The sequence below is a fragment of the Penicillium alfredii genome (genome assembly GCF_028826965.1).
Source record: "Penicillium alfredii strain IBT 34128 chromosome Unknown utg000007l_segment0_segment0, whole genome shotgun sequence".
Lineage (NCBI taxonomy): Eukaryota > Fungi > Ascomycota > Eurotiomycetes > Eurotiales > Aspergillaceae > Penicillium > Penicillium alfredii.
The window spans coordinates 906106-927690 of NW_026622704.1; the positions used below are offsets into that span (position 1 = coordinate 906106).

General features: G+C 52.2%; 9 protein-coding genes across 9 annotated transcripts; 3 read left to right on the forward strand and 6 right to left on the reverse strand.

Moving 5' to 3' along the window:
• Positions 1-427: 427 nt before the first annotated feature.
• NUU61_005021 (sugar porter family MFS transporter) lies at positions 428-2477 on the reverse strand (the record flags this gene model as incomplete). The annotated part of the gene is made up of 4 exons (XM_056655603.1): positions 428-612; positions 688-1909; positions 1967-2043; positions 2099-2477. The coding sequence occupies 4 exons, from the start codon at positions 2475-2477 to the stop codon at positions 428-430; spliced, it is 1863 nt and encodes a 620-aa protein (XP_056511216.1).
• Positions 2478-3944: 1467 nt separating this feature from the next.
• On the reverse strand, positions 3945-6824 carry NUU61_005022 (uncharacterized protein; the record flags this gene model as incomplete). Its single annotated transcript, XM_056655604.1, has 7 exons — positions 3945-4058; positions 4268-4491; positions 4568-4742; positions 4822-4926; positions 6009-6033; positions 6197-6390; positions 6441-6824. 7 exons carry the CDS (start codon positions 6822-6824, stop codon positions 3945-3947), a joined length of 1221 nt encoding a protein of 406 aa, XP_056511217.1.
• A 427-nt stretch (positions 6825-7251) lies between these two features.
• On the forward strand, positions 7252-9186 carry NUU61_005023 (Zn(II)2Cys6 transcription factor; the record flags this gene model as incomplete). Its single annotated transcript, XM_056655605.1, has 1 exon — positions 7252-9186. The coding sequence occupies one exon, from the start codon at positions 7252-7254 to the stop codon at positions 9184-9186; it is 1935 nt and encodes a 644-aa protein (XP_056511218.1).
• Positions 9187-9301: 115 nt separating this feature from the next.
• On the reverse strand, positions 9302-10486 carry NUU61_005024 (SMP-30/gluconolactonase/LRE family protein; the record flags this gene model as incomplete). Its single annotated transcript, XM_056655606.1, has 4 exons — positions 9302-9820; positions 9866-10165; positions 10282-10366; positions 10434-10486. 4 exons carry the CDS (start codon positions 10484-10486, stop codon positions 9302-9304), a joined length of 957 nt encoding a protein of 318 aa, XP_056511219.1.
• A 1027-nt stretch (positions 10487-11513) lies between these two features.
• On the forward strand, positions 11514-12440 carry NUU61_005025 (uncharacterized protein; the record flags this gene model as incomplete). The annotated part of the gene is made up of 1 exon (XM_056655607.1): positions 11514-12440. The coding sequence occupies one exon, from the start codon at positions 11514-11516 to the stop codon at positions 12438-12440; it is 927 nt and encodes a 308-aa protein (XP_056511220.1).
• A 262-nt stretch (positions 12441-12702) lies between these two features.
• Positions 12703-14900, reverse strand: NUU61_005026 (DNA topoisomerase 3; the record flags this gene model as incomplete). Its single annotated transcript, XM_056655608.1, has 7 exons — positions 12703-13492; positions 13545-13681; positions 13731-14053; positions 14108-14277; positions 14330-14508; positions 14557-14763; positions 14814-14900. 7 exons carry the CDS (start codon positions 14898-14900, stop codon positions 12703-12705), a joined length of 1893 nt encoding a protein of 630 aa, XP_056511221.1.
• A 225-nt stretch (positions 14901-15125) lies between these two features.
• On the forward strand, positions 15126-16292 carry NUU61_005027 (DUF1295 domain protein; the record flags this gene model as incomplete). The annotated part of the gene is made up of 2 exons (XM_056655609.1): positions 15126-15494; positions 15561-16292. The coding sequence occupies 2 exons, from the start codon at positions 15126-15128 to the stop codon at positions 16290-16292; spliced, it is 1101 nt and encodes a 366-aa protein (XP_056511222.1).
• A 457-nt stretch (positions 16293-16749) lies between these two features.
• NUU61_005028 (uncharacterized protein) lies at positions 16750-17649 on the reverse strand (the record flags this gene model as incomplete). Its single annotated transcript, XM_056655610.1, has 1 exon — positions 16750-17649. One exon carries the CDS (start codon positions 17647-17649, stop codon positions 16750-16752), a length of 900 nt encoding a protein of 299 aa, XP_056511223.1.
• A 789-nt stretch (positions 17650-18438) lies between these two features.
• Positions 18439-21158, reverse strand: NUU61_005029 (ATP-dependent metallopeptidase FtsH/Yme1/Tma family protein; the record flags this gene model as incomplete). The annotated part of the gene is made up of 3 exons (XM_056655611.1): positions 18439-19229; positions 19290-20398; positions 20446-21158. The coding sequence occupies 3 exons, from the start codon at positions 21156-21158 to the stop codon at positions 18439-18441; spliced, it is 2613 nt and encodes an 870-aa protein (XP_056511224.1).
• Between the last annotated feature and the right edge of the window lie 427 nt (positions 21159-21585).

A 21585-nucleotide genomic window follows, 5' to 3' on the forward strand; every position in this document is an offset into this window, starting at 1 on the left:
TAGGGGTATTGGCAGTTAGCATACGTACATCTTGTTCTCCCTCACAAATTGAAATATTTGGTGTATTCTGCGTTGGCTTTGACTATAGCAAGTCCGATGATATAAGAGATATTGCATTCGTTGGTACAGCTACTTGGTAGATATATCTAACTAATATCGGTTGAAGATTATATCAGAAGATCTTGCTATGCAAAATCGCAGTGTCATCAACGATTCTTCCCGCCACTCAAACCAGAGCCACTAGAAGATCCAACAATAACAAAAGGCAGTGGGGTATACCCGGCCCTTCAGCCCGTACTAAGCAACTAAATCCACTTCTTTGGAAAGGAAAGGCATGAAAAAGATCAAGGGATCAAAACAAGACTAGGGAAAACAATACTATCAGGACATAGCCAGTAGCTACCGGGAAGAAATATAGAAAGGGAGTCTACTTCTCCGCTGCATCGCCAACTTCAGCAAGACGTTCTGCGCCTTTGTAAAAGTTTGGAAGAGGCTCCAGTTTCTGGCGAAGAATCCAGACGCGGAAGTGCCAGATGGCGTTTCTGATCTGATACGCAGCATGCTTCCGTGTGGACACGGAAAAGACTTGGTCGAGTTCCTCCAGAGTCAGGGCTATAGAAAGTGGAGTTACTATATTAGCAATGACAGACTAGGATAGCGAGGTTTTCGTAAAGGGCAAAGATTTACCTTTCGTCTCCGGCACGAACAAAAGTACCATAATCCAACCCATCAGACACCAAGCTGCATACCAACTAAAAGCACCCTGCGGCTTAAACGCACGGACGAGGTGGGTCCAAGTAAACGACAAGAGGAAATTAAAGCACCAGCATGTCGCAGTAGCCCAGGACATGCCGACCTCCCGCACGTGCAGTGGAAAGGCTTCGGCGGAGTATGTAAAGGGGACGGGGCCTTCACCAGGTGAGTAGAACACCTCGAACAAATACATGCCCGTGGTGACCATGGCGACTCGCTTTTTGGTATCGTCTATCCAGAAGGAGAAGCCGGCCCAGAACAGCGTGAGGGACAGTAGCGGGAACGTCGACAGTAACAGGTTGCGCCGCCCCCAGGTGTCGATTGTGAAAAATGCAGGCAGTGCGAACACCCAGTTGAGAATACCTGTTCCCATCGAGGCCAAAAGTGCATTCTTCAGCCCGTATCCGGACTGCTCGAAGATGGTGGTTGAGTAATATGCAATGACATTCACGCCACAGAACTGCTGCATGAACATTACGATCCAGGTTGCCAGAGTAGCACGACGGTTGCGAGGAACTGTAAAGAGTTCGAGGAGCATGGTGAAGAAGTTCTTGCCGGTGTTGACCTTGCGCTCCAGTTCCACGCCCACGTAGGCGTAGTACAGGTCTCTGGCAGCTTGGAGCTCGGTAGGCCGCAGGATCTTGAAGTTGGTATAGGCCTTTTTGATCTTATTGTGCTGGATCAGCCATCGTGGAGACTCGGGACAGATATACACCTGTGCACAGACGACCAGAGGGAGGACGACGGTAGAGCCCAGCATGAGGCGCCAGCTCAGGTTCGGGGGCAGGTCCATGAAGGCCACTCCCATGATGTTGCCCAGCATAATACCAAAGGCGGTCCATGTCTGCCACATCATCACGAGGGCACCCCGGATTGGTGCAGGAGAGCATTCGGCGGCATATACGGGGACTGTGGAGGATTTGGTTCCAATTCCTAGTCCGAGCACGAAGCGCGCGATGAAGAGGTTGACCCATGAGTTGCAAACACCTTCCCACACCGAGGCAACTGCTGCAATAAAACAGGAAATGAAAATTGTGCCGCGGCGGGCAAAGTATCGGTTCAAAGGCTCGGTCAGCCAGCAGCCGATTAAGGCACAGCACAAGTATGGCGCACCGACAACAAGGCCAATGATGTTGTCCGAGGTGATATTGAGTTGCTAGTAATTGGAATTTTAGTATCATTGATATAACGTCCCAGGAGAAAAAGAACTCACTTTTAGATAAATAGCCTGGGCCCCGTTGTTGACGGTTTCATCCATGCCCTGGACGGCGGCGGCAAGAGAGCACATTGCTATGTCGATGTGAGACGTTACGATAAGCCACCAACACATTTGTTCCATACTTACCCGCCAAAAAATACAACTGCCAGGGCTGTGACCATCGATGGGTATGCTCGCGCATCACAGCCTCCCGTTCATCCTCAGTCAACTCGGGAAGACTCGTTGCAGAGGCAGGATCCTGCGAGATTAGAGCACCCTTCTTGAAGATCTCAACATCGTCCATCAGACCAAACTTGGTACAGAACTCTTCGACATCAGCAAAAAGCTGCGCGCGAGGAATTCCAGCCAGAGGGTTTTCAAAGATCGCACTCAAGTTGCCTGCTTCACGGCCCTCGGGGTCAGGAAGATCGGTCGGCTTCTTCTCGGTATGGGCGTAGCTGGGTGGGCTCTCCTCTTTGCCCACCATGTTCTCCATTCCCGGATCCATGATCTCTGCCTCCTTCATATTGGACTCGAATTTCGATTTTAATGCAGTGGGTGAGGATGAGGACAGCAAAGATGAGATAGAACCAGGCGATGATTCCCGCGTTGAATCTATTTCCCTCGAAATGAGCTGATTCGCAAAACTGCTTACACCAGTCTCAGAAGAATTGCGGAGTGGGGGAGGACAACCAGTGGGATGTCTGAGTCCTTTTATGTGTGCGAAGCCATTTTTTTGTCTTTGTTTCCCCGGACTCGACAACCACTCCCCAGCCTGCCATCTTACGTGGTATGAAGCTAACTTTGACCCAGGCAATGGCCATGTCATATAGGCCGCCCATGTAACATGGAGAACGACCATACTCTATTCAGACATCAAGGGCGTCTCCTCGCCATCGGAGTCACGAGGCAGCTATCGAGCCACTGGGAGACAGCCGAACGAGCCGGAGTGACATAGCAGAGCCGTGGACAGGCCGGATGGGGGGCGTGCTGCCCTGTCATCGGGCATTTGCCCAACGCGGAGATGCACCCCACGGGGGTGGGTCAAGTCTGGAGAGAGAGGGGTGGAGTCCATCGCAAGGGTGGACCACCACGCGAGATGAACACCAATGACATCGAGAGTCTCGATGGAAAACAGGACCCGGATCACCGGTGGCCAGGGAGTCTTGCAGTTCTGTCCAGTTGAGCTAAGCAAACCCAAGAAATACGGAGCATCCAGGAAATGATCGACCTTGGATCGGCCCATCACGCGTGGGGAAGAAGGTCCGGTTACATCACCCTTTTTTTTTTTCAAGCGGCTTTTATGGCGGACTCGCCTTTCATCCATGGGCTGAGGGGATTAGGTTCCTTTTTGCATGACACTCGTGGACTTGCGCCGCTGACGAAGGATGCTGAAACTTGTCTAAGCGTACGTCCAGGGGCCGGCTGAGAACGGATCCAGCGAGGAGCCAGCAGCGTCAAGTGGCTTGCGGGATGCCCCGCCAAACTGACGCCTCCCGATTTCCCGAAAGGAATTATTCAGGTTTATTTGAACTGCTCTATGTGAGATTGTCTGCGATATTGAGGCTGCAAATCGGTTGAGTCGACCTTTCAGATGCATTTGTACATGACTTGTCTACACACTTCACGAATAGAACACCGGAATACAGGAAACCCTAGCAGATTTCAGGGAATTCCCCGTTCCATATCGACGGTACATTGCCTTTTTCCCGCACTTATGACGTTTCATCATACAGCCAGTTTGCCACGTTCTCAGCCACCCAACCTTGACGAATTTTTGGGTCTTGACCGATATTGACGGCTGCAATGCTAGCAGCAACTGCGGTTGAGATCGAAGTGCCCGAGGCCTTTTGGAATTGGTGAGATCCACCCTTGCCTGCACAGCGCATGGATCCGGCTTGTTCGACTCGTCCCGGGGCATACAATTTCACCAGCGGCCTTCCTTGCGACGACTTCTATTTTTGTCCTTGAATATTCACGGAACCCACGGGGATCACACTCTTGAATTCTTTGGCGAAGGAGCTGGATACTCATCGACTTCGGCGCGTCCTTCAGTCTCCCCATCGTTCCCAGCTGCCGCGAACATAGTCGCGTCGAGCTCGTCGAGCTGGCGAATTAGTTCGCGCCATTTCGCCAGAAACACTTTTTCTTTCTTTTCATCAACCATTTGGCCGTACTCATAACGACCACCGGCGGGAGGGAATTTTTATGCTGCTGTCGTTTTTTGATGCGCTCAATTATTGCTGTCAAGCCCCCGAGACACATCGACATGGCCTCCCTCCTTCCGAATATTTCAGAACTCTCCCTAATGCTTACTTCCCACGGTACCATGATGAGGTTGGCACTTTTCGCGCTCCCATACAGGGTGCCGATGACCTTGTCCGCCATACAAGTTCCATGTCCAATCTTGTCTTCAGAGGGCCCTATGCAATTGAAGACCTTCCCGTACCGGCTGGCCTGGGGATACAGTGTCTCGATATTGCCCTTACGGGGAAACTCCTTGCATTCGTTTGGGTCGGGGTTGGAGAATTCGACGTGGCCTTGATTGATCCCAGAATCGTGCACATATACATCCACGCCTTTGCCAGCCGTACTTTCGAAAGATGGAACCCTTACATTCGGTGAGACTCACCCCTTCCGGTTGTGAGAGAAACACCATCTCGGGAAAATGGGCCGGTTTTGGGTCTTTGCCAAATCCATCGTAGTATTGATCGCGCGCCTGAATCGTCGAGTTATCGGGGGTATAGTCGTCGAGGTCAAGTTCGCCTTCATCCAACTCGATAGAGTCGATCTAGAAAGAAATCAAAACCCTCGATATTAGTACTCGGTTGCTCTTTGAAAGAGAAATCAGTAAACTAAGAGTAGCTAACCACTTCTGTGTTCCACTTGCTCACTTGAGACTTGGTGAGGATTGCCGAGAGAGCAAAGATTTCCTTGTTCAACACCACTGCCTCCGTGGAATTCTCGGGGAGATTCTTGTTTTCAAGTCATTGGCGTAATCGGCTTTCTGAGAAGACTTGACATTATCATTATAAAAAGATCATGTACAAGTCTCCGACCGAGGCGGGAGCAGGGCTGCCGGCGGCCAGACACGCGCCATACAATGCAAGAAAAAAGGGCAAGAAGCAGACGATGCATAATTTTTGAGACGATTATTAGGACCAGCCACTGCACCCATGAAAGCGACGAGACAGTTCTCCTTTCATTTTATACCATCCATTGCTATTTAGCTATTTACTAGACGGCTCAAGAGCAGGCCAAACGAGTCATTCTCTAGTATCCTTACTATATTACCCTTCCAAAGAACTGCAGCCCTCAGCGGGACATGAAGGGTCCAATACTACGGAAAGGAGTGAGAGAGATCCTGGCTCAATCCTGGGAATACATGGGCCCCCACCTCCTCTGACTGTCTTGAATATGAGATAGCTCGATGTAGTGTGAAATACAAAAAGCAGATTTCTGACCAAAGAACCACGAACTATAGATTGGATAGTAACGATTCTGGAAAGAATTGCAAAGCATAGCCTGAATTCTGAAGAAAGAGAGTATATAGAGTTTTGATAAATTAGCAGCAGAAATCAAAGTAGGATAACCTTATTATTAGGGTTCATTTATTTATGACACATTTTGCTGATCTTGCTGACCATGCAGCAGCACCTTTATTGACTCAAAGGATGTGTTTATATCGACTTGAGGAATCAGTAGTTATGCGCGCAAGATTATAAGTTAATAACCAGTTGCATAAACCCATTATCCAGAGTATCTACATCAGCCGCTAAATTAACCCTTCCGGAGACTTCGACCGTCGATAGAAAACCTGAATGATTGGCGCGTAAGCTGCTGTGATAGGCGTAGTGGTAGTATTGGCCAGACAATCTCCATGACTCGGGGAGTGAATCCTTTAGGGCTGACTCGCAGTGTAACGATGCATGGTGAATGGACGAGGGAGGAATGGCTTTAAAGGCTGATAGAAGTCTAATTTCTAAATTAACCAGCGAGTGAGTTTTATATTGGGATATTATATTGCGTGTTGGGAAGGAAACAGCCCAAAAGAAACCCCTTCGATGGCGCAGGACATGCCACTAAAATAGAAGTTAGGAGGATCAAATATGAATTGTCTAAGAAAAAAGAAAGGAAGTACCTATACTACGTGCCCCAAATTCGACGAGCCGTGGTTTTCACCAACTCTCATGTGCGATGCCTGCCCAGGGACCAGATTAAATTATGCTTCTAGCCAAAACCCACGGGTCCTGGAGCAACCTCCAAGCAAAGCTGGTCTTGTTTTCTTCCAGATACTCCCGCCAGCTGGTGCTTTGGAATCCCGCCTCCGCCAGCAGATCATGACTCTCCTTCAGACTCTGGCCATTATAGTACCCAGGGTCTGCAATGAAGAGACGGTTCTCGAGCATTTCCATCCCCATAGCGCCCGGAATGAAGCTCTTAAGGTGTCAGAATCGGGCCGCACAAATCTAGCTTGTTTCCCAGTGACCTCAAATCCCGCAAGAATCCGCTGCGGAGTATCATAATCAGCTGGAGCTAGGATCCGGCCCCCCAGAACTCTCGACCGGAGCTTGACGCTGCAACGTATTTTTCCTGTGGCCCACCCAAACCCATGGATCCATTCCAATAACCCAGGCACTGTCTCCTTACCCATATCAAGCGATATATCTACAAGGGGAAATTCGGTGTCATCGCCCACTGGATACGCCAGTGTGTAAATACCGCCGTCGCCCTTGCGCAAAAGTCCAACCGCAGCATAGTTGGTCATGAAATACCCCGGCAACACAAATGTGACCGGCGCCCCCAGATCTCGGATATATAGCTCGACCTTGGCTTTCTGGTCGAAGTGCGAAACAGTGATTAGCTTGGACATTTCGAAATTCAATTGGTATTCAATGGTTAGATCTTAATTCCAACAAAAGGAATGATCGAAATAACAAGGGACCCTATACTTATATTGATTCTAGGACCAGCTGCGTGGCACATGGAATTATGAATGCACCTCGGTATTGTCTCTCGCATTCCGAAATCCTCCTTCTGACAAACCCCTGCCTCTTCATTTTCGACAAGAGATTCTATCGAAATCGACTGAAATAGAGGCAATATCTAGGGTTCAGACCCACAGTGGATACACCGACCCACCCGCTGATTAACGTTAGTCGGTTTCGGCTTCTATTTCAAGCCCGAGAAGAGAGCATGTCACTTCGACTACTTAAACATCGGCATGATTTTAGCCCCGGAGAGTTACGACTAGGACTGTTCGAGAGCCGATTATATTGTGGAGCAGCAGCTCAATCGACATGGACCAACCGGCAGGCCCAGGGAGAGAGCCCGGCCCCAGTGCACGCAGCTGTCATACATGCAACCGGAAGAAAATCCGGTGTAGCAAAACCCAGCCGTGCGAGGCTTGCCTCAAGCTGGGAGTGGAGTGCGTCTTCCCCGGCCCGGGTCGTGCCCCAAGACGAAGGAAGCGCCCGCTGAAGGCCGAGCTAGTGAGCCGATTGAAACATCTCGAGGAAGAAATCCAAGACCTCGGTGACCGATCTCACGCTACTGAATTACCGAGTCGAGAGACCGGAGAACCCGTTGCTTCCCATGTACCGGAAAATGACGAGGTCGCCAACCTTGACCTTCCTCCGGTCCCAGAGAGGCATACACACAGCGGGCGTGGGAGGTTGATTATCGGTCGAAGGTCCAGTCGATATGTCACGCACGAGGCCCTGGTCAGCCTCGGCGATCAAGTCAAAGAACTCCAGGATCTGTTAGACACAGAACATCCAGGAGAACGCGCACAAGAGGAGTCGGAGCCTGAGTATTTGGAGAGCGGCAATTTCTTTCTTTTTGGATACTCGTCAGGTCTGCACTCCCTGGAAGATTATCATCCCAGCCGAATCAATAGCGAGCTGTTGTGGACCGCCTACGAAGAGAATGTGGCGCCCATGGCCATGCTCTTCCACAAACCCACACTACGCAAGCTGATCTGCAAAGCCTCGACCAACGCCGGGCATCTCGATAAGAAATCCGAGGCGCTCGTCTTTGCAGTGTACTTAGCAGCTGTCACCAGCATGAAACCACAGCAGTGCCAGGACCACTTCGGAGAAGATCATTCGACCATCGTCCAGCGCTTTCGCTTCGCTACCCAGCAAGCTTTGACGCGCGCAGGCTTCCTGCAAACCCGAGACTTTACCGTTCTCCAAGCTGCAGTTCTTTTCTTGATCGTTCTCCGCTCACCAGGAGACTTGGAGTTTGTCTGGACGATGACCGCTGCTGTGCACCGGCTAGCCCAGGGCCTGGGACTGCATCGCGACGGGACAAATTTCGGGCTCAGTCCCTTCGACACTGAAATGCGCCGGCGGTTGTGGTGGTATATTGTCATTCTCGATTTTCAAACATCCGAATACCAAGCTATCAACAGCCAGATCCAGGAGAAAAGCTATGACGTCAGATTCCCGTTGAACATCAACGACGCGGATATCGCACCCGATACTGCCGAAACGCCTACCGAGTATAACGACTTTACGGAAATGACCTTTTGCTTGATCCGATGTGAGATTTCAGTGGCTCACCGTCGTATTCTCAGCAACAAATCTGGCGTAGGTCCCGAGGCGTGCCCTCTGCAAGAAAATTTGCATCTTCTTGGCCAGCTTTGCCGCCGGCTGCAGGAACAGCATCTCAAGTTTTGCGATGTATCAGTGCCACTCCAGTGGGTGGCTGCAACAGTTGCACGTTTAGCCCACGCCAGATCATGGTTGGTGGCTCACCTCCCCTGGCTGAACACGGAGGAGCTGGCTCCAGGATCGCCCAAGCGAGACCAGTTGTTCCAGACGGCCACTGAAGTGGTCGAATTTGCGTATCTGCTGGAGACCAACGACAAAACAACGAAATGGGGGTGGCTGTTCGAGGCATACATGCAATGGCACGCGGCTGTGTTCGTTTTGTCGGAGCTCTGCATTCGTCCGAGGTCTGTGGATACTGACAAAGCTTGGATAGTCATGGACCAGGCTTATGCCCTGTGGAAGAAGAAGGAATTTCAGAAGGGTGGAATGATGCTGAGACCTATCTCGTCTCTTATGGAGCGAGCTGCCATCACACAAGGACGCCAACAGCCTGCACCAGAGGGTCTTTTCAGCCATCCTGAGGACCACGGATTATCCTCGGATGCTTTAGCTGGTTCTATGTTGGACCCTATGTCTTTGGAGGCGGATTCCTCCCTACCGACGAACTTTTTGGCGTAGTTTGATATGCTCGAGAGATCCATGGCATGAACGGTGGTGCTGGGTGATATACGCCGCCAGAAACAAGTACGCCACAAAAAGACCACTTGAAATGTCTCCGAGCAAATAGACACAATCACCAGTCGCGCTGCAACCGTGCCTTCAAGTTCTTATCGTGCCACACGCCCCCCCCCCCTCTCCCGACAATCCACAGCTCATTACGACCAAAGGCCACACTAGCCGCCACATTCTCGCCTCCTCCAACGCCGATGGATCCCAAAATAAGCCCGGTCTCGGGGTCAATGACATCGACGGCATTTCCGGATCCCGCAAACAACCATTCCTCTCGTGATGCGCGGATTCCATCGTAAAAGTACGAAATGGGGCTCCCCAGTATCCGCTGGTTTGGGAGTACCGAGCCGGACTTCGAGACCGTGAAGGCCCTTAGCTGACGGTTCCCGTATGGATTCTTCTTTGAGGGTCGGAATTTCGATACTCCTGTGTCGGGGACATAGATGGTACGGCTATCTGGGACGACGGCGACACCGTTGGCATTGCCAGTCGTGGTCCATACGACTTTGGCGCGCATAGTGTGAGCTTCGACGAAATAAATCGAGGGATTGGTAGGCGGGACAAGGTCGACAACCTCTCGTCCCTAAATCATGATAATCGTCATCGTCAACCAAAACCGCTTCATGACAACATAAGCTGTCTCGAATCCATCTGCAGCCGACCTGGAGTCCGTGAGCCAGAAGTTGCCTGCGCGATCCATCTCCTGGTCATTGAAGCCCGCAAAGGGCTGGACGAAGAAATTATTGAGCAAGACCTTCTTCTTGAGGGAGTGTGGATCAATCTGCACCAACGCTCCCGTCTCGTTGTCTCGGCTACCATCCGTGACGACGTGCAGCTTCCCGTCGTAGTGCACACAGCCATGCGCGTTGACGGTGGGCGGGTCCGGGACAATCTTCTTCAGCTTGTTGGAATCGACATCCAAAAGATACTGCCAGCGATGCGTGCCATTATCCCCGCCAGGTGGTCCTCACTCCACGAAGAAGAGCTGCCGGGTCGAGGGATGAAGTAGGGAGCCTCATGGTACTGGTGGGCTAATTTCTGTACATGCTCGATTGTGGCGCTAGGTCCAATGATGTTGAAGAATTTGGGGTCATAGGCGACAAAGTCGGTTGTGTTGACTCGGGATAACCTATCACCATGTTTCAATTAGCATGGGTCTGTCTGATCTATTGAAGGGGGCGACTGTAAAGCCATACGTCTTTGCCAGGGCAGCATTTGACACATCACTTTCCCAGGGAGCCGTGAACATTATTCTGTTGAAGTGTCCGGAGAGAGCTGCCAATGCTGTCACCGAAACCCACGCCCATTCTGCGAGACTGTGGTCCAGCCATAAGGGAAGGGACTTGAGATAGACAGAATGGTTGGACATGCTAATCACTGGAAGTGAGGATTCTGAAGCAGAAAATAGATTAGTAAACTCCTTAGTTGATACAGATTAGCATCTCACTGGACACTCCTTCAATACACTTTTTTTATAGTTCCTATTCATCCACGATGGTGAAATCCGGGGTACTCCACAGCTCGGAGCCATCCAGAGTGTGAGGAAAGCAGCAGTGGAGCCAGTGGGCTAGGAAACACTTCTGTTAGTTTCTTCGACATTTAAGCAGCGGAATAGACCGAGGGGATCCACTGGGGGACTGACAGGACTTTTTCATACGGCTCGCTCTCGGAGCGCTCCGGTCCTGCTAAAGGCCTGGGAATACAACCAACTTTGATCTGCACGCCTACTTAGACCAAACTGAGAGAGTCAGGCCATGTATATCCTGAGTCAAAATAGCTGCCAAAGGATCAAATTCTATATGGTGTCACTTTCTCCTTGTTTGGGAATCGGGACACAGCAGCACTCAAGACATCAAAGCTCTTAGTATACAAACAGGTAACACTGAACATTCGTATTTCATTCTTGCCTACTTCTTAATTCCTTCTAGGTTAATTCTGGGCTAATTATGACTAGGGTGCATGCAGCACTGTATCGGCAAACTATATTATCCGCTATGTTTGCTGCTGCAAAGAGAAAACGACATACATTGATCTATCATGTTTGATTCTATGCATAGCTAGGAAAGGCATTGTTTCACGCACTAAATAATTCAGTATACTACTTAACAAACTATTTAATAGAGGATTTACTATCCTATTCATCATCTGCTTTATTGACGCAGTCAATAGCTATTCACAGCCTCAATACAGCATTCACCAAGTATGGCATATATATCACCCTCCCTAAGCGGATGATCCCATCATCCACCTTTCATCTCTTTTTCAACTATTCCACTATGGAGTTCGCCGCCCTCGTCCTCCTTTTTGTCACCACCAACCTCTGGGGCCTCTACGGAGAGGTCCCATTCACCGCGATTCAGCCATCGCGACCGTTTTGGGACCGCGCCATCGGGTCCTTCCAGTTGGCGAGCACCATCCACACACTCGACCAGATCTACCCTTATGTCCTGGGCAAGGCTCCTGTTGAGTTGGCCTCACAGGAATCAACCCCCGACAACGCCCGCGAGCAAGCAATGGCGGCCTACATCGCTAGCCGCAACGTCAGCTTCATCTTCACGCCAGAAACAGCAACCTGCCCAGACCAGCCAACAACAGTCATGCCCCCCGTTCTGCCGACTGCGCCGCTGAGCGATTACCGTCCGGTCAGAAAGCCCCGCGCCGAGGGGAAGAAGTCCGAAGACGCGGTCTTCGAAAACGCGGTGCTAGTCCTCCTGGTCGCCATCCTGGCCGTGCTGGTCAAGGATGTCACGGGACGGTCTGACAGGACGCAAGATACTCGCCTGTTGCGGAGGGAGCTTTTGGACTTCATTGTCAGACAAGATGCGTTCAATGACGCTATCTTCCGCCGTCTGGAGCACCTGCACGACTGTGCTTTCCAGCTTGCCCAGGCTGGGAATGGCTTGTTCGAGCTGCAGCAACGGCTCGTGACCGACGTCACGTCCGTCATCTTGTCTCACGTCTCTTCTGAACTTGGCAATTTCGACTCGCGCTTGGTCCAGCATTTCGACCAGATCCGCGACAATCTTCACCAGAATCTTCAGGTGTGGATAGACCTTGCGGCTGTCCTCAGGGACTTCCCTGCGGCTGTGACCAACGCCCTTGCGACGGCTATCGCCACCGAGATCGTTGAGTCGAGGACCAGGGCTGACAGGGATACCCCACGGCCCGGTCTTGACGGGAGCAAGTGGGCGGGGCGGGAGTAGGGAGGGCTTGGAAAGGGCTTGTTGGGAGAGAGTTTGTGAGTTTGTGAGGGCGTTGAGATTGGGCTGAAAGGATGCCTTCACTGTATTTTAGTTTTCTTTTTCTTTTTTTTTTCGAATTTTTCCGTCTTTTCCAGGGTCTTGTTAAGACCCCTAGAATAGATAATGGGCCTGATTGAACATATGGGGCATGTCTCTGGTCTGTTTCCACTCAAGCACTTTGTAGAACAAAGAGCATGTTCCTGAGTAGACACAGAATGGGTGATCATGATGCGGCTTCTTCAATCAGGTATTTTCGACAGGCGGCCTTCAACATCTCGATGCGTCTCTGTGTATGGATAAAGACGTCTCGATACATGTCCAAACTCTCCTGTACAACATCCTGTCGGGTTTTTGTACCCGAACAAATCTCCATCATCCGCAACTCCATCTCTTTGCGCAGGAACGGCTTGCTAAGGGAGACACTGTTGGGGAGACCCGAGACCACATTGTCGTAGCCCTCCACGAGTGCAACACCCAGCCGGGTCGGGATGAGTTCCTGCACTGCGCTGCGGCCGCTGCCTCGTGCGCGTGTTGCGACATACTCACGTTCCTTGATTTTGGCAATGTGCTCTGCCATGGTAGCATCTGTGCCAATCCCATTAGCATCCATGAGCCCAATGAGCTCGGGTTCCGTCAGATAGTTCGGTGCAGCCGTCTTGCCCTCGCTGATATTGGCCTCGGTGGGCTCAAAGAGTTCGCCTCGTTCGAATTTCGGGAGCTGCTGGCTACTTTCCCACTTGTCGTAGACATACACATCCAGATAGTTTCGTTCCAGCACAATCAGGCCGTTGGCGTGGAACATCTCCTCGCCATACTGGATTTCAATCTCGGTGCTCTGGCCTTTCGCATCGTCGGAGCAGCAGGCGAGGAACCGACGAACCACGAATTCATATACTTTTCTCTCGTTTGCTGCTAGGGAATTTGGAGACACCCAGCACACGGGATGAATGGGCGGATGTGCTTTATCATTGTGACGGCCAGCTCGAGGTGTCCTGAAGTTACCGTCGAGAAGACTGGTATGGTTAGCCGCAGAAATGGATGTGGCTTGTTCTGCTAATAACTTACCCTTGCGCGTACTGCCCCCAGGAGTTGTCTGGGAGTTGCTTCTCTACCAACTTCTTGAGGTCAATTGCTTTATCAAACTGATCTGTCTCTGTTCGCGGGTAACTGATGTAACCCTTTGTATAGAGCGCCTCCGCCACCTTTTCATGGTTAGCGAACAGATCATGCGGGAGCAGAAAATCTCCCTACCTTCATGATTGTCTGACTGTCTAAGCGGAGGAATCGACTGCCCATCATTTGCAGATCCACAGTAGTCAAAGGCAGAGGCCGCCATTTGCTTGTTGGCTTCTGGTTGACTTTGGTGACTTTGGTCTGTTTGGCAAGCAGGCATCGCTCGAGCATCATTGTAACTGCTGCCCGATCAAATAGGTGGACTCGCTTCCATAGAAAGTTGACTTTCTTCCCTTCGCGATTCAACATGACCTTGATGCTCCAGAAAGTCTCTGGCTTGAAGTTCTGCACCCTCAGGTATCGGTCGACCACAAAGCCCAAAGTCGGGAACTGACAGGATCCTGCAATTGAATGAGGTTTGTGGCGTTTATACGAAACAACTTGTGGGAGCTTACCATAACTGATGACTCGTTCTTTCAGCGCCGCTACCACGGCCTGCAGCTGGAGAGTCTGCAGGCGCGTGAATGCGGCTCCGATTCGAAGATCCAGTTCAATCCGGGCAGCTACAGCATTGGCCTGGTATTCATCGAGTTCAATCGGCTCTCGCGCCGCACGGAGAACGTGACTGTTTAGGTGAGCGTTCAGTATACTCGAAACCATTGCCGAGGCCTACTTACGCTCTTTCTGTGTTGCTGAACTTGGCCCGCTTGACCTCAATGCGAGAATTCCCTGATCTTGCCTGGTGACGAACCTCGGAGCCGATGTGCTCTCCTTCTCGATCACAGTCTGTCCAGATAAACAAAGCCTTGCTGTAGCGGGCTTGGTTCTTGATATTCTCTGCAATCGGGAGCTTGTCCTGATAAAGAAATTAGCAACTGCGAAGTCAATAAAGACGTGGGATCACCCGCACATTATCGACAGACTCATGAACAGGTGCTTCAAACAGGGATCCGGGAGGACAAGAGAGCCAGCCTTTATACTGGCGTTCAAAGTCCAAGCCAGTGAGGTGACCAACCACGCTCGTCATGGTCACGGAGCAGCTGCCCCAAATCCCACCAAAGTTGAAGTCAAACTCGTAGTTCTTCACAAATTGGTTGCCACGGATCGAGTGCTACTCATCCAGGTTAGCGCGGTTCCATCTAGATCTCGGGCAGCACTCACTGTCTGCATCGAACCGCCCGACAGGTGCGTTGCCACAGCGCGGGCAATGGCGGGCTTCTCGGCCACGCAGAGGATCTTGCGAGCCATGACGAGCTCATCGATATTCACCCAGCATCCATGAGAAGGAAATTGTGTCGATCACACACCCGTTGCGGCAATTCAGACGCGACAGGTGGATCCGACAAGACGCGCTGAGTGCCTGAGGCACCATACCCGATGAGGTAATCCAAACACAACTCCCAACTCCTTCGCCTTCGCTTTCGCCTTCGCGCTTTGAGCCTCTCCTTTGCGACTAGTTGCGCTTCTGCGAATATGGCGTCCCTCCCTTTGCCTCGTGTTGAGTCCCTGGTGGACTGTACCTCCTTCAAGTTGACTGTTCTGCCCTACCTGGCCCAGCTGCAATGGCTCCCCGCCAGTTTGCGCGAAGCTGGTAGGGACGTGGCGAGCTTGAAGGCCGTCTACATCGCCACCAACCCGCTCGTGTCGGCGCTTGCGCTTGGCGCATGTTTCGCTGTGCTGTTCTTTTTGGCGGCCGAGATCAACCGCAACTATTCGCAAGTGGACCGCTTCTGGAGCATTTTGCCCGCTGTGTACAACGTGCATTTCGCTGCTTGGGCGCGCCTGGTCGGACTGCGGACCCAGACACTGGACAGTATCGCTGTTGTCACCGTTCTGTGGAGCGTAAGAGCGCCCATATCACCCGAATGCGCCTGTGTTTCCATGCGCTAATCAGAATAACTGAAACAGGTTCGCTTGACTTTCAACTATTGGCGCAAAGGGGGCTACCAGATTGGCTCGGAGGACTACCGCTGGCAGATAGTGCGCTCGAAGGTCAACAGCACCTTCCTCTTTACAATCTTCAACTTTTCCTTCATTGCCGCTGCCCAGTCGCTGCTACTGCTCCTCATCACCGCGCCGACCTATGTTTTTGTCGTTGTCGCCTACAACCAGGGGGCCGAGACCTTTGGTCTTCCCGACTTGGCCTTTTCCCGCGCCGTATTCTTCTTTCTCATCATCGAATACCTTGCCGACCAGCAGCAGTGGAACTTCCAGGCTGCTAAACGCGAGTACCTGGACCAAGCGCGCATCTCCGAACAGTACAAGGACCAGTTTTCTTTCGAGGATCTTGAGCGCGGCTTTGTGGTCAGCGGTCTCTGGGCGTGGTCCCGCCACCCCAACTTTGTCGCCGAGCAGGCCGTATGGCTGACCCTATATCTGTGGACCTGCTACCGCACCGAGACCTACGTCCAGTGGGCCGGTCTGGGTGTCGTGGGCTACCTCCTGATCTTCCAGGGAAGCACGCGTCTTACTGAGTCGATCACCGCCGGCAAATACTCCGAGTACAGCGAGTACCAGGCTCGTGTGGGAAGATTCCTTCCCCGCCTGTCGGCCGAAGCCAAGGTCACCAAGGGTGCTGGCAAGAAGAAGGCTGCCCTGCCGACTGAGCAGCCCGATGCCGAGGGAAAGAAGAGCAAATAAGATGAGAGTGGAGGATAATATCTAAGAGAAGAGGGGTTTATATAATTGCTATATCAAATGGGCGGGTTTTGGGACGCGTCTTCCGCAACATCTACCACATCTTGAAAGACCATGTCGCTGTCTTCTCTGTTTATATGTACAATGCTATTGCTATTTTAACTCAACAACAGAATGCCGCCAATTCGCTCCGAGATTGGAAACAAGCTGTCTTCTCAGAATCAAGTCACTGTAGGTCTGCGCTCGAAAGCAAGATACTGACACAGACAATGTCTGACTTCTCGCATACAGCTTTCTCAGTCGCAATCCCATGCCAGAAAACGAGAAGCTCGCAAGCGGCGCGCCTCTTCCGCCCTGAGAAGAGGAAACAGCCGAGCAAATTCGCTGATCACAGCATCATTACCTTTGTCTTCCTCAATCCTGCGCACCCCGTCCGCAACCCACGAGTCCCATCCCGTACCTAGGCCAGCGAGAATAAACTGGCACCACAGCCACTCGTTATCTTCTCGCCTGCGACGATTGCACTCAATTGCCCGAATACACCGCGCCATTTCGTCGATATACTCCTCCAGCGACTCGCACTCCTCATACTGGATTCGCCCACGCCCTTGAGAGACCGCCGCATCAGCGCCCTGGGACTCCCACACATCTGCTGTAGATGGTACCAGGCGCCGTGCACATTCCACGGCCACGACGCACACAGCTCGCGCCGGATTCTGCGTGACACGTTCGCGATGATCAGCATCCACCCCTTGCGGTTGAGCTGCACCCATCGCGTGTGAAAGTCGCTATGCGCTGGTACGGGGGGCAGGTCGGCGACTATGATCTGCCAGGCATCGCAGTGCGAGAGTTTGTCGCACATGTCGTCTGTCCACGCGTGGTAGTTCTCAGGCCCGATCAGCACCTCCGGGACCGATTCCGCCCTATAGAACCGCTGCACTTTATCCGGCGGCAGTTGTCGAAGATACGCTTCTGTCATGCGGTATGATGGATCTGTTGTCCTGCGCGAGCCGCCTCCTCCTTCACCATCGTCATCATATCCGAGAAGCGGTCGTTGTCGCGACTGATCTCGATTGCATGACCCCCTACTATACCACGGTGGTGGCACAATCTGAAGACTCCGAGGAAGAACTCTATCGACTGGCTCCCAGTACCGCGGATCAAACGCCCGCAGCGCAGGAACCACCCATTCCCTCTGCTTTGGGGCGATTGTATCCAGCGCTCTCGGGTGCTCGTCCATCACCCCCAAACCCCGTTCATTTGGATATTCGTCGAGGTCTACCCACTCGCGGGGCACCTTCACCAGTGAATCGCAATAGTATTCGAAGATATCGCTAGATGGGCTGGTGTTGTTTGACATTGGAGCCAGGAGAAGAAATTGGTTCCTGGGAAGTAGTAGTGGTAGTAGCAGGAGTCTTGCTTTGATCTCTTTTGATGACATTGCATCCTTTATCTAATGCCTGGCGGGTCTTGGTCTTGGCCATGTCGTGAACTTGGGGGTCCTTTTGAAATCAGAGAGAAAGATGATTGATGGGTAAAAGGGATGGCCAGGGCTTTGATGATGGGGTATATATATAACTCCGCTTCGCGGATGGTATTGTTTTTTCTATATTCTGTGTGCATACTCGCATGCAGCCGGATAGTTGGGCAGACAAAGCGCAAGACATCGAGATATATCAATGAGAGAGGAGGGGGATTACCGAGAAGCAAGTCCTAGGACGACCACTTTACTCGCTACGAAAGGAACAGAGCCAACTACTGTAACCAGGAACCGTGGCTTTCAAAAAACATTGCCTATTATACACTCTGGACTCAAGTAGTACATGGACATCCAAACGGAGGCCGACGGGGAGGGGAGAACACAAAAGAAAAAGAAATCGAAAATCAAGATCTTCATATTTAGCACGACAGATAGGAGGGGAAAGAAGAAAGGTGTGAGTTTTGTAGTAGAGGAGAAAGGGGATAGAGGATGATGAGAGGGGAGAAAAAAGAGACATAAAGAGAAAAGGTGATGCAATCCATAAATACAAAAAAAAGAGATGAAAAAGAAAATAAAAATAAAAATAAAACACCACAGGTGATATCATCTTCAACCAAACGAACCCCACGCAGCATCCTTACAACAAGGGCATGTGAGTCACCCCGATATTTATGACGGGAACGGTGTCTCATCACGTCCATCCTTGCCGGAGGTCTCCTCAGAGTTCTGCTGAGGCTCGGGAGGAGCGACAGTCTGACCGGCCCTGCCGTCGAAGTACTTGGCGAACTCGCCAGACTCAGGCCAAGGGCGGGGGCCGAGCAGACGAACCAGGTCGTCACGGCCGAGAACCTCCTTGGACAGGAGCTCTTCGGCGACGACGCCGATTTCCTTCCGCTTCTCGGTCAGGAGGTCGCGGCACTGCTTATTGGCTTCTTGGACAATGCGGCGCACCTCGACGTCGATGTCGCGGGCAGTGTCCTCGGAGAAGGGCTTGTGGAGCTGCTGCTGCGAGTCCTCCTCGTAGTAGATGTATCCCAGCTTGGGCGACATACCGAACTTGGTCACCATGGCGGTGGCCATGCGCGTGACCTTGTTAAAGTCATCGCTAGCTCCGCTGGTCACCGTGTCGAAGTGCAGCTCCTCGCTGACCCGACCACCCAGTGTCATTGCCATGCGGTCCATCAGCTGGTTGACGTTCATGAGGTACGTGTCGCCGCCGGCGGGCAGGTATTGAGCATAGCCCAGCGCACCCTGTCCACGCGGGATGATCGAGACCTTAAGCAACGGATCCGCCCACCGGAAGTACCAGCCACAGATAGCATGGCCAGCCTCGTGGTAGGCGACGGTTCGCTTCTCTTCGGGGGACAGCACAAGGGACTTCTTCTCCAGACCGCCAATCACACGCTCAATGGCCTGCTCGAAGTGCCTCATGACAACCTTGTCCGCATTGTCACGAGCAGCTGTTTGGACGTGTTAGCAGAACCGCAAAACAAAACCGCAGGGGTTGATTAACAACTTACCAACAAGTGCCGCCTCGTTCACACAATTCGCAATGTCTGCACCAGCAAAACCAGGGGTCAGGGCAGCAAGTCGGCCTTCCAGGTACTCCAGGTCCTCGTCGGTGACAATCTTCTTCAAGTGAACGCGGAAGATCTGCTTGCGACCGTCCATAGTGGGCCGGTCGATGGCGATATGCCGGTCGAATCGCCCGGGACGCATGAGGGCCTTGTCGAGCACATCTGCTCGGTTGGTACCGGCCAGAACGACCACTTGTTCCGACGTGTTGAAACCGTCCATCTCGGTAAGGATTTGGTTGAGAGTACTTTCGCGCTCATCATTTCCACCACCGAAGCCCTGCTTTGCTCGGGACTTGCCAATGGCATCGATTTCGTCAATGAAGATAATACAGGGGGTATTCTTCCGGGCGTTGCTGAACAGATCACGGACACGGGAGGGGCCGACACCGACGAACATCTCTACGAACTCGGAACCGCTGACACTGAAGAAAGGCACACCAGATTCACCGGCAGTGGCCTTGGCGAGTAGCGTCTTACCAGTGCCGGGGGGACCGGAGAGAATGGCACCGCGCGGGATTTTTGCACCGAGCTTCTGGAACCGTTCGGGCTGCTGGAGGAAGCTGACGAATTCCATAATCTCTACCTTGGCCTCATCCATGCCTGCGACGTCAGAGAACTTGGTCTTGATATCGGTCTCATGGTTAAAGCGCTTGGCACGACTCTTGCCGATGCCAAAAATACCGCTCTGGCCACCTCCCCCGCCACCGGCACGTCGCGTGAGCCAGAAGGCACCGGCCATCAAGATCAGCGTGGGGGCAAAGGACATGATCGCACTTCCCCAGGGCACTTCGTCGGTGTAGGTAACCGGGATCCGTTCCGCCGTCGGAATTTCCAATTCGTCTTGGGCTTGCTCGAGCTTGCTCTCGAAAACCTTGACAGATCCAATGTTGAAATATACGTAAGAGATGGGCTGTCCCATCGAGTCGGTCTGGGCGGCTTCCTCGCGATTAATGTCGACACGGACACGGGTGCGGTTGGAGACAGTCAACTTCTCCACGAGGCCCTTGTCGAGGTAATTCGCCCGGAACTCCTGCCAGGTTATTTCCCTGCCACTGCCCTCTCGGGGGAAAAGCTGCGGTAGATGTAATATGTAACAAACGCGGTGACCAGGAATGAGCCGGGGTCGAATCGGAACTCAAGGACGCGGGGGCCGGGCGACGGAGGCTTTTGCTTCTGCTTCTGGTTCTTGTCTTTCGGTCGATTTTGTTCTTCTTCCCCACGTTGTTTCTTCTGTTCTTGATCTTGCTCCACTTTCGACTCCTCCCTGGATTTCTTCATGAAGCGAGCCAGGTCATTCTCGGCTTCTTTGTTGGCTTGCATGTTGGTGTACTTCAACATAAACCGCGCCATGCGGAGGTAGTCCATCAAAGATATGTTGCCATTTCTCTCGACAAAGGGCTTGACTTCGGGCGGGAGTCCGTCCCTCATCATTGACCGCCGCAATTCATGGAGACTCGGGTGCGAGGTCGGCGGCAGGGTCTCCTCCAAGTGTTTGATGAACGCATCCAGCTGCTTCTGCTCCGTCTCGGTCAGGACAGATTCGGGCTCCTTGGGTTCTTCCTTATTGGGCCCGCCCTTGCCAGAGTCGTTGCCATTGCCATTCCCGCCGGGTTGGGGCTTGTGATTGTTGTTCGGGGGTTTCGGGTCGCCGGGACCGTGGGTGGCATAGGTTCTGAGGCGATGCGAAGCGAAAAGGGATGAGATTCTCGATGGCTGTGGACGCACCGGTGTCGGTGCTGTGCGGCCAATACATTCTGTGGCTCTCCTCGAGTATCGAGCAAGATTGCCTGGCCGTCGGAGCAAGGTGGCCATGGTCGAGGATGGGGAGCCCCAGAGGGCTGGGAGGATGGAGAGGGGAAAGGTAATCAATCGATTTCAGTGGGGATGGACGACACAATCCATCGAGATTGTAGAGAGGGGTGGGATGGAGCGGATGGAAGCTCTGGAGGAGCTGCAGCTGGGAGTGTTGCCTGCGGTGAGTTCGCATCGGTTCCAATTTTTCGCCGATCCGTGGCTGAGTCAGCAGAACAACAACGAAGGCGATGGATTCCATGCAATGAATACACTTCTATAGCTACTAAAAAATTGCTTCAAGGACATTGTAATTATGGTAATTTGACTCTACTTGATTGGGGTGTGGAGACTATCGTATTCAAACAAATACCCTTGCGCCCATCGCTGCATCAGATCAAAATCCATTCTCCTGGTCGGATCTTTACCGAGGCAGGAAGAAGGATAA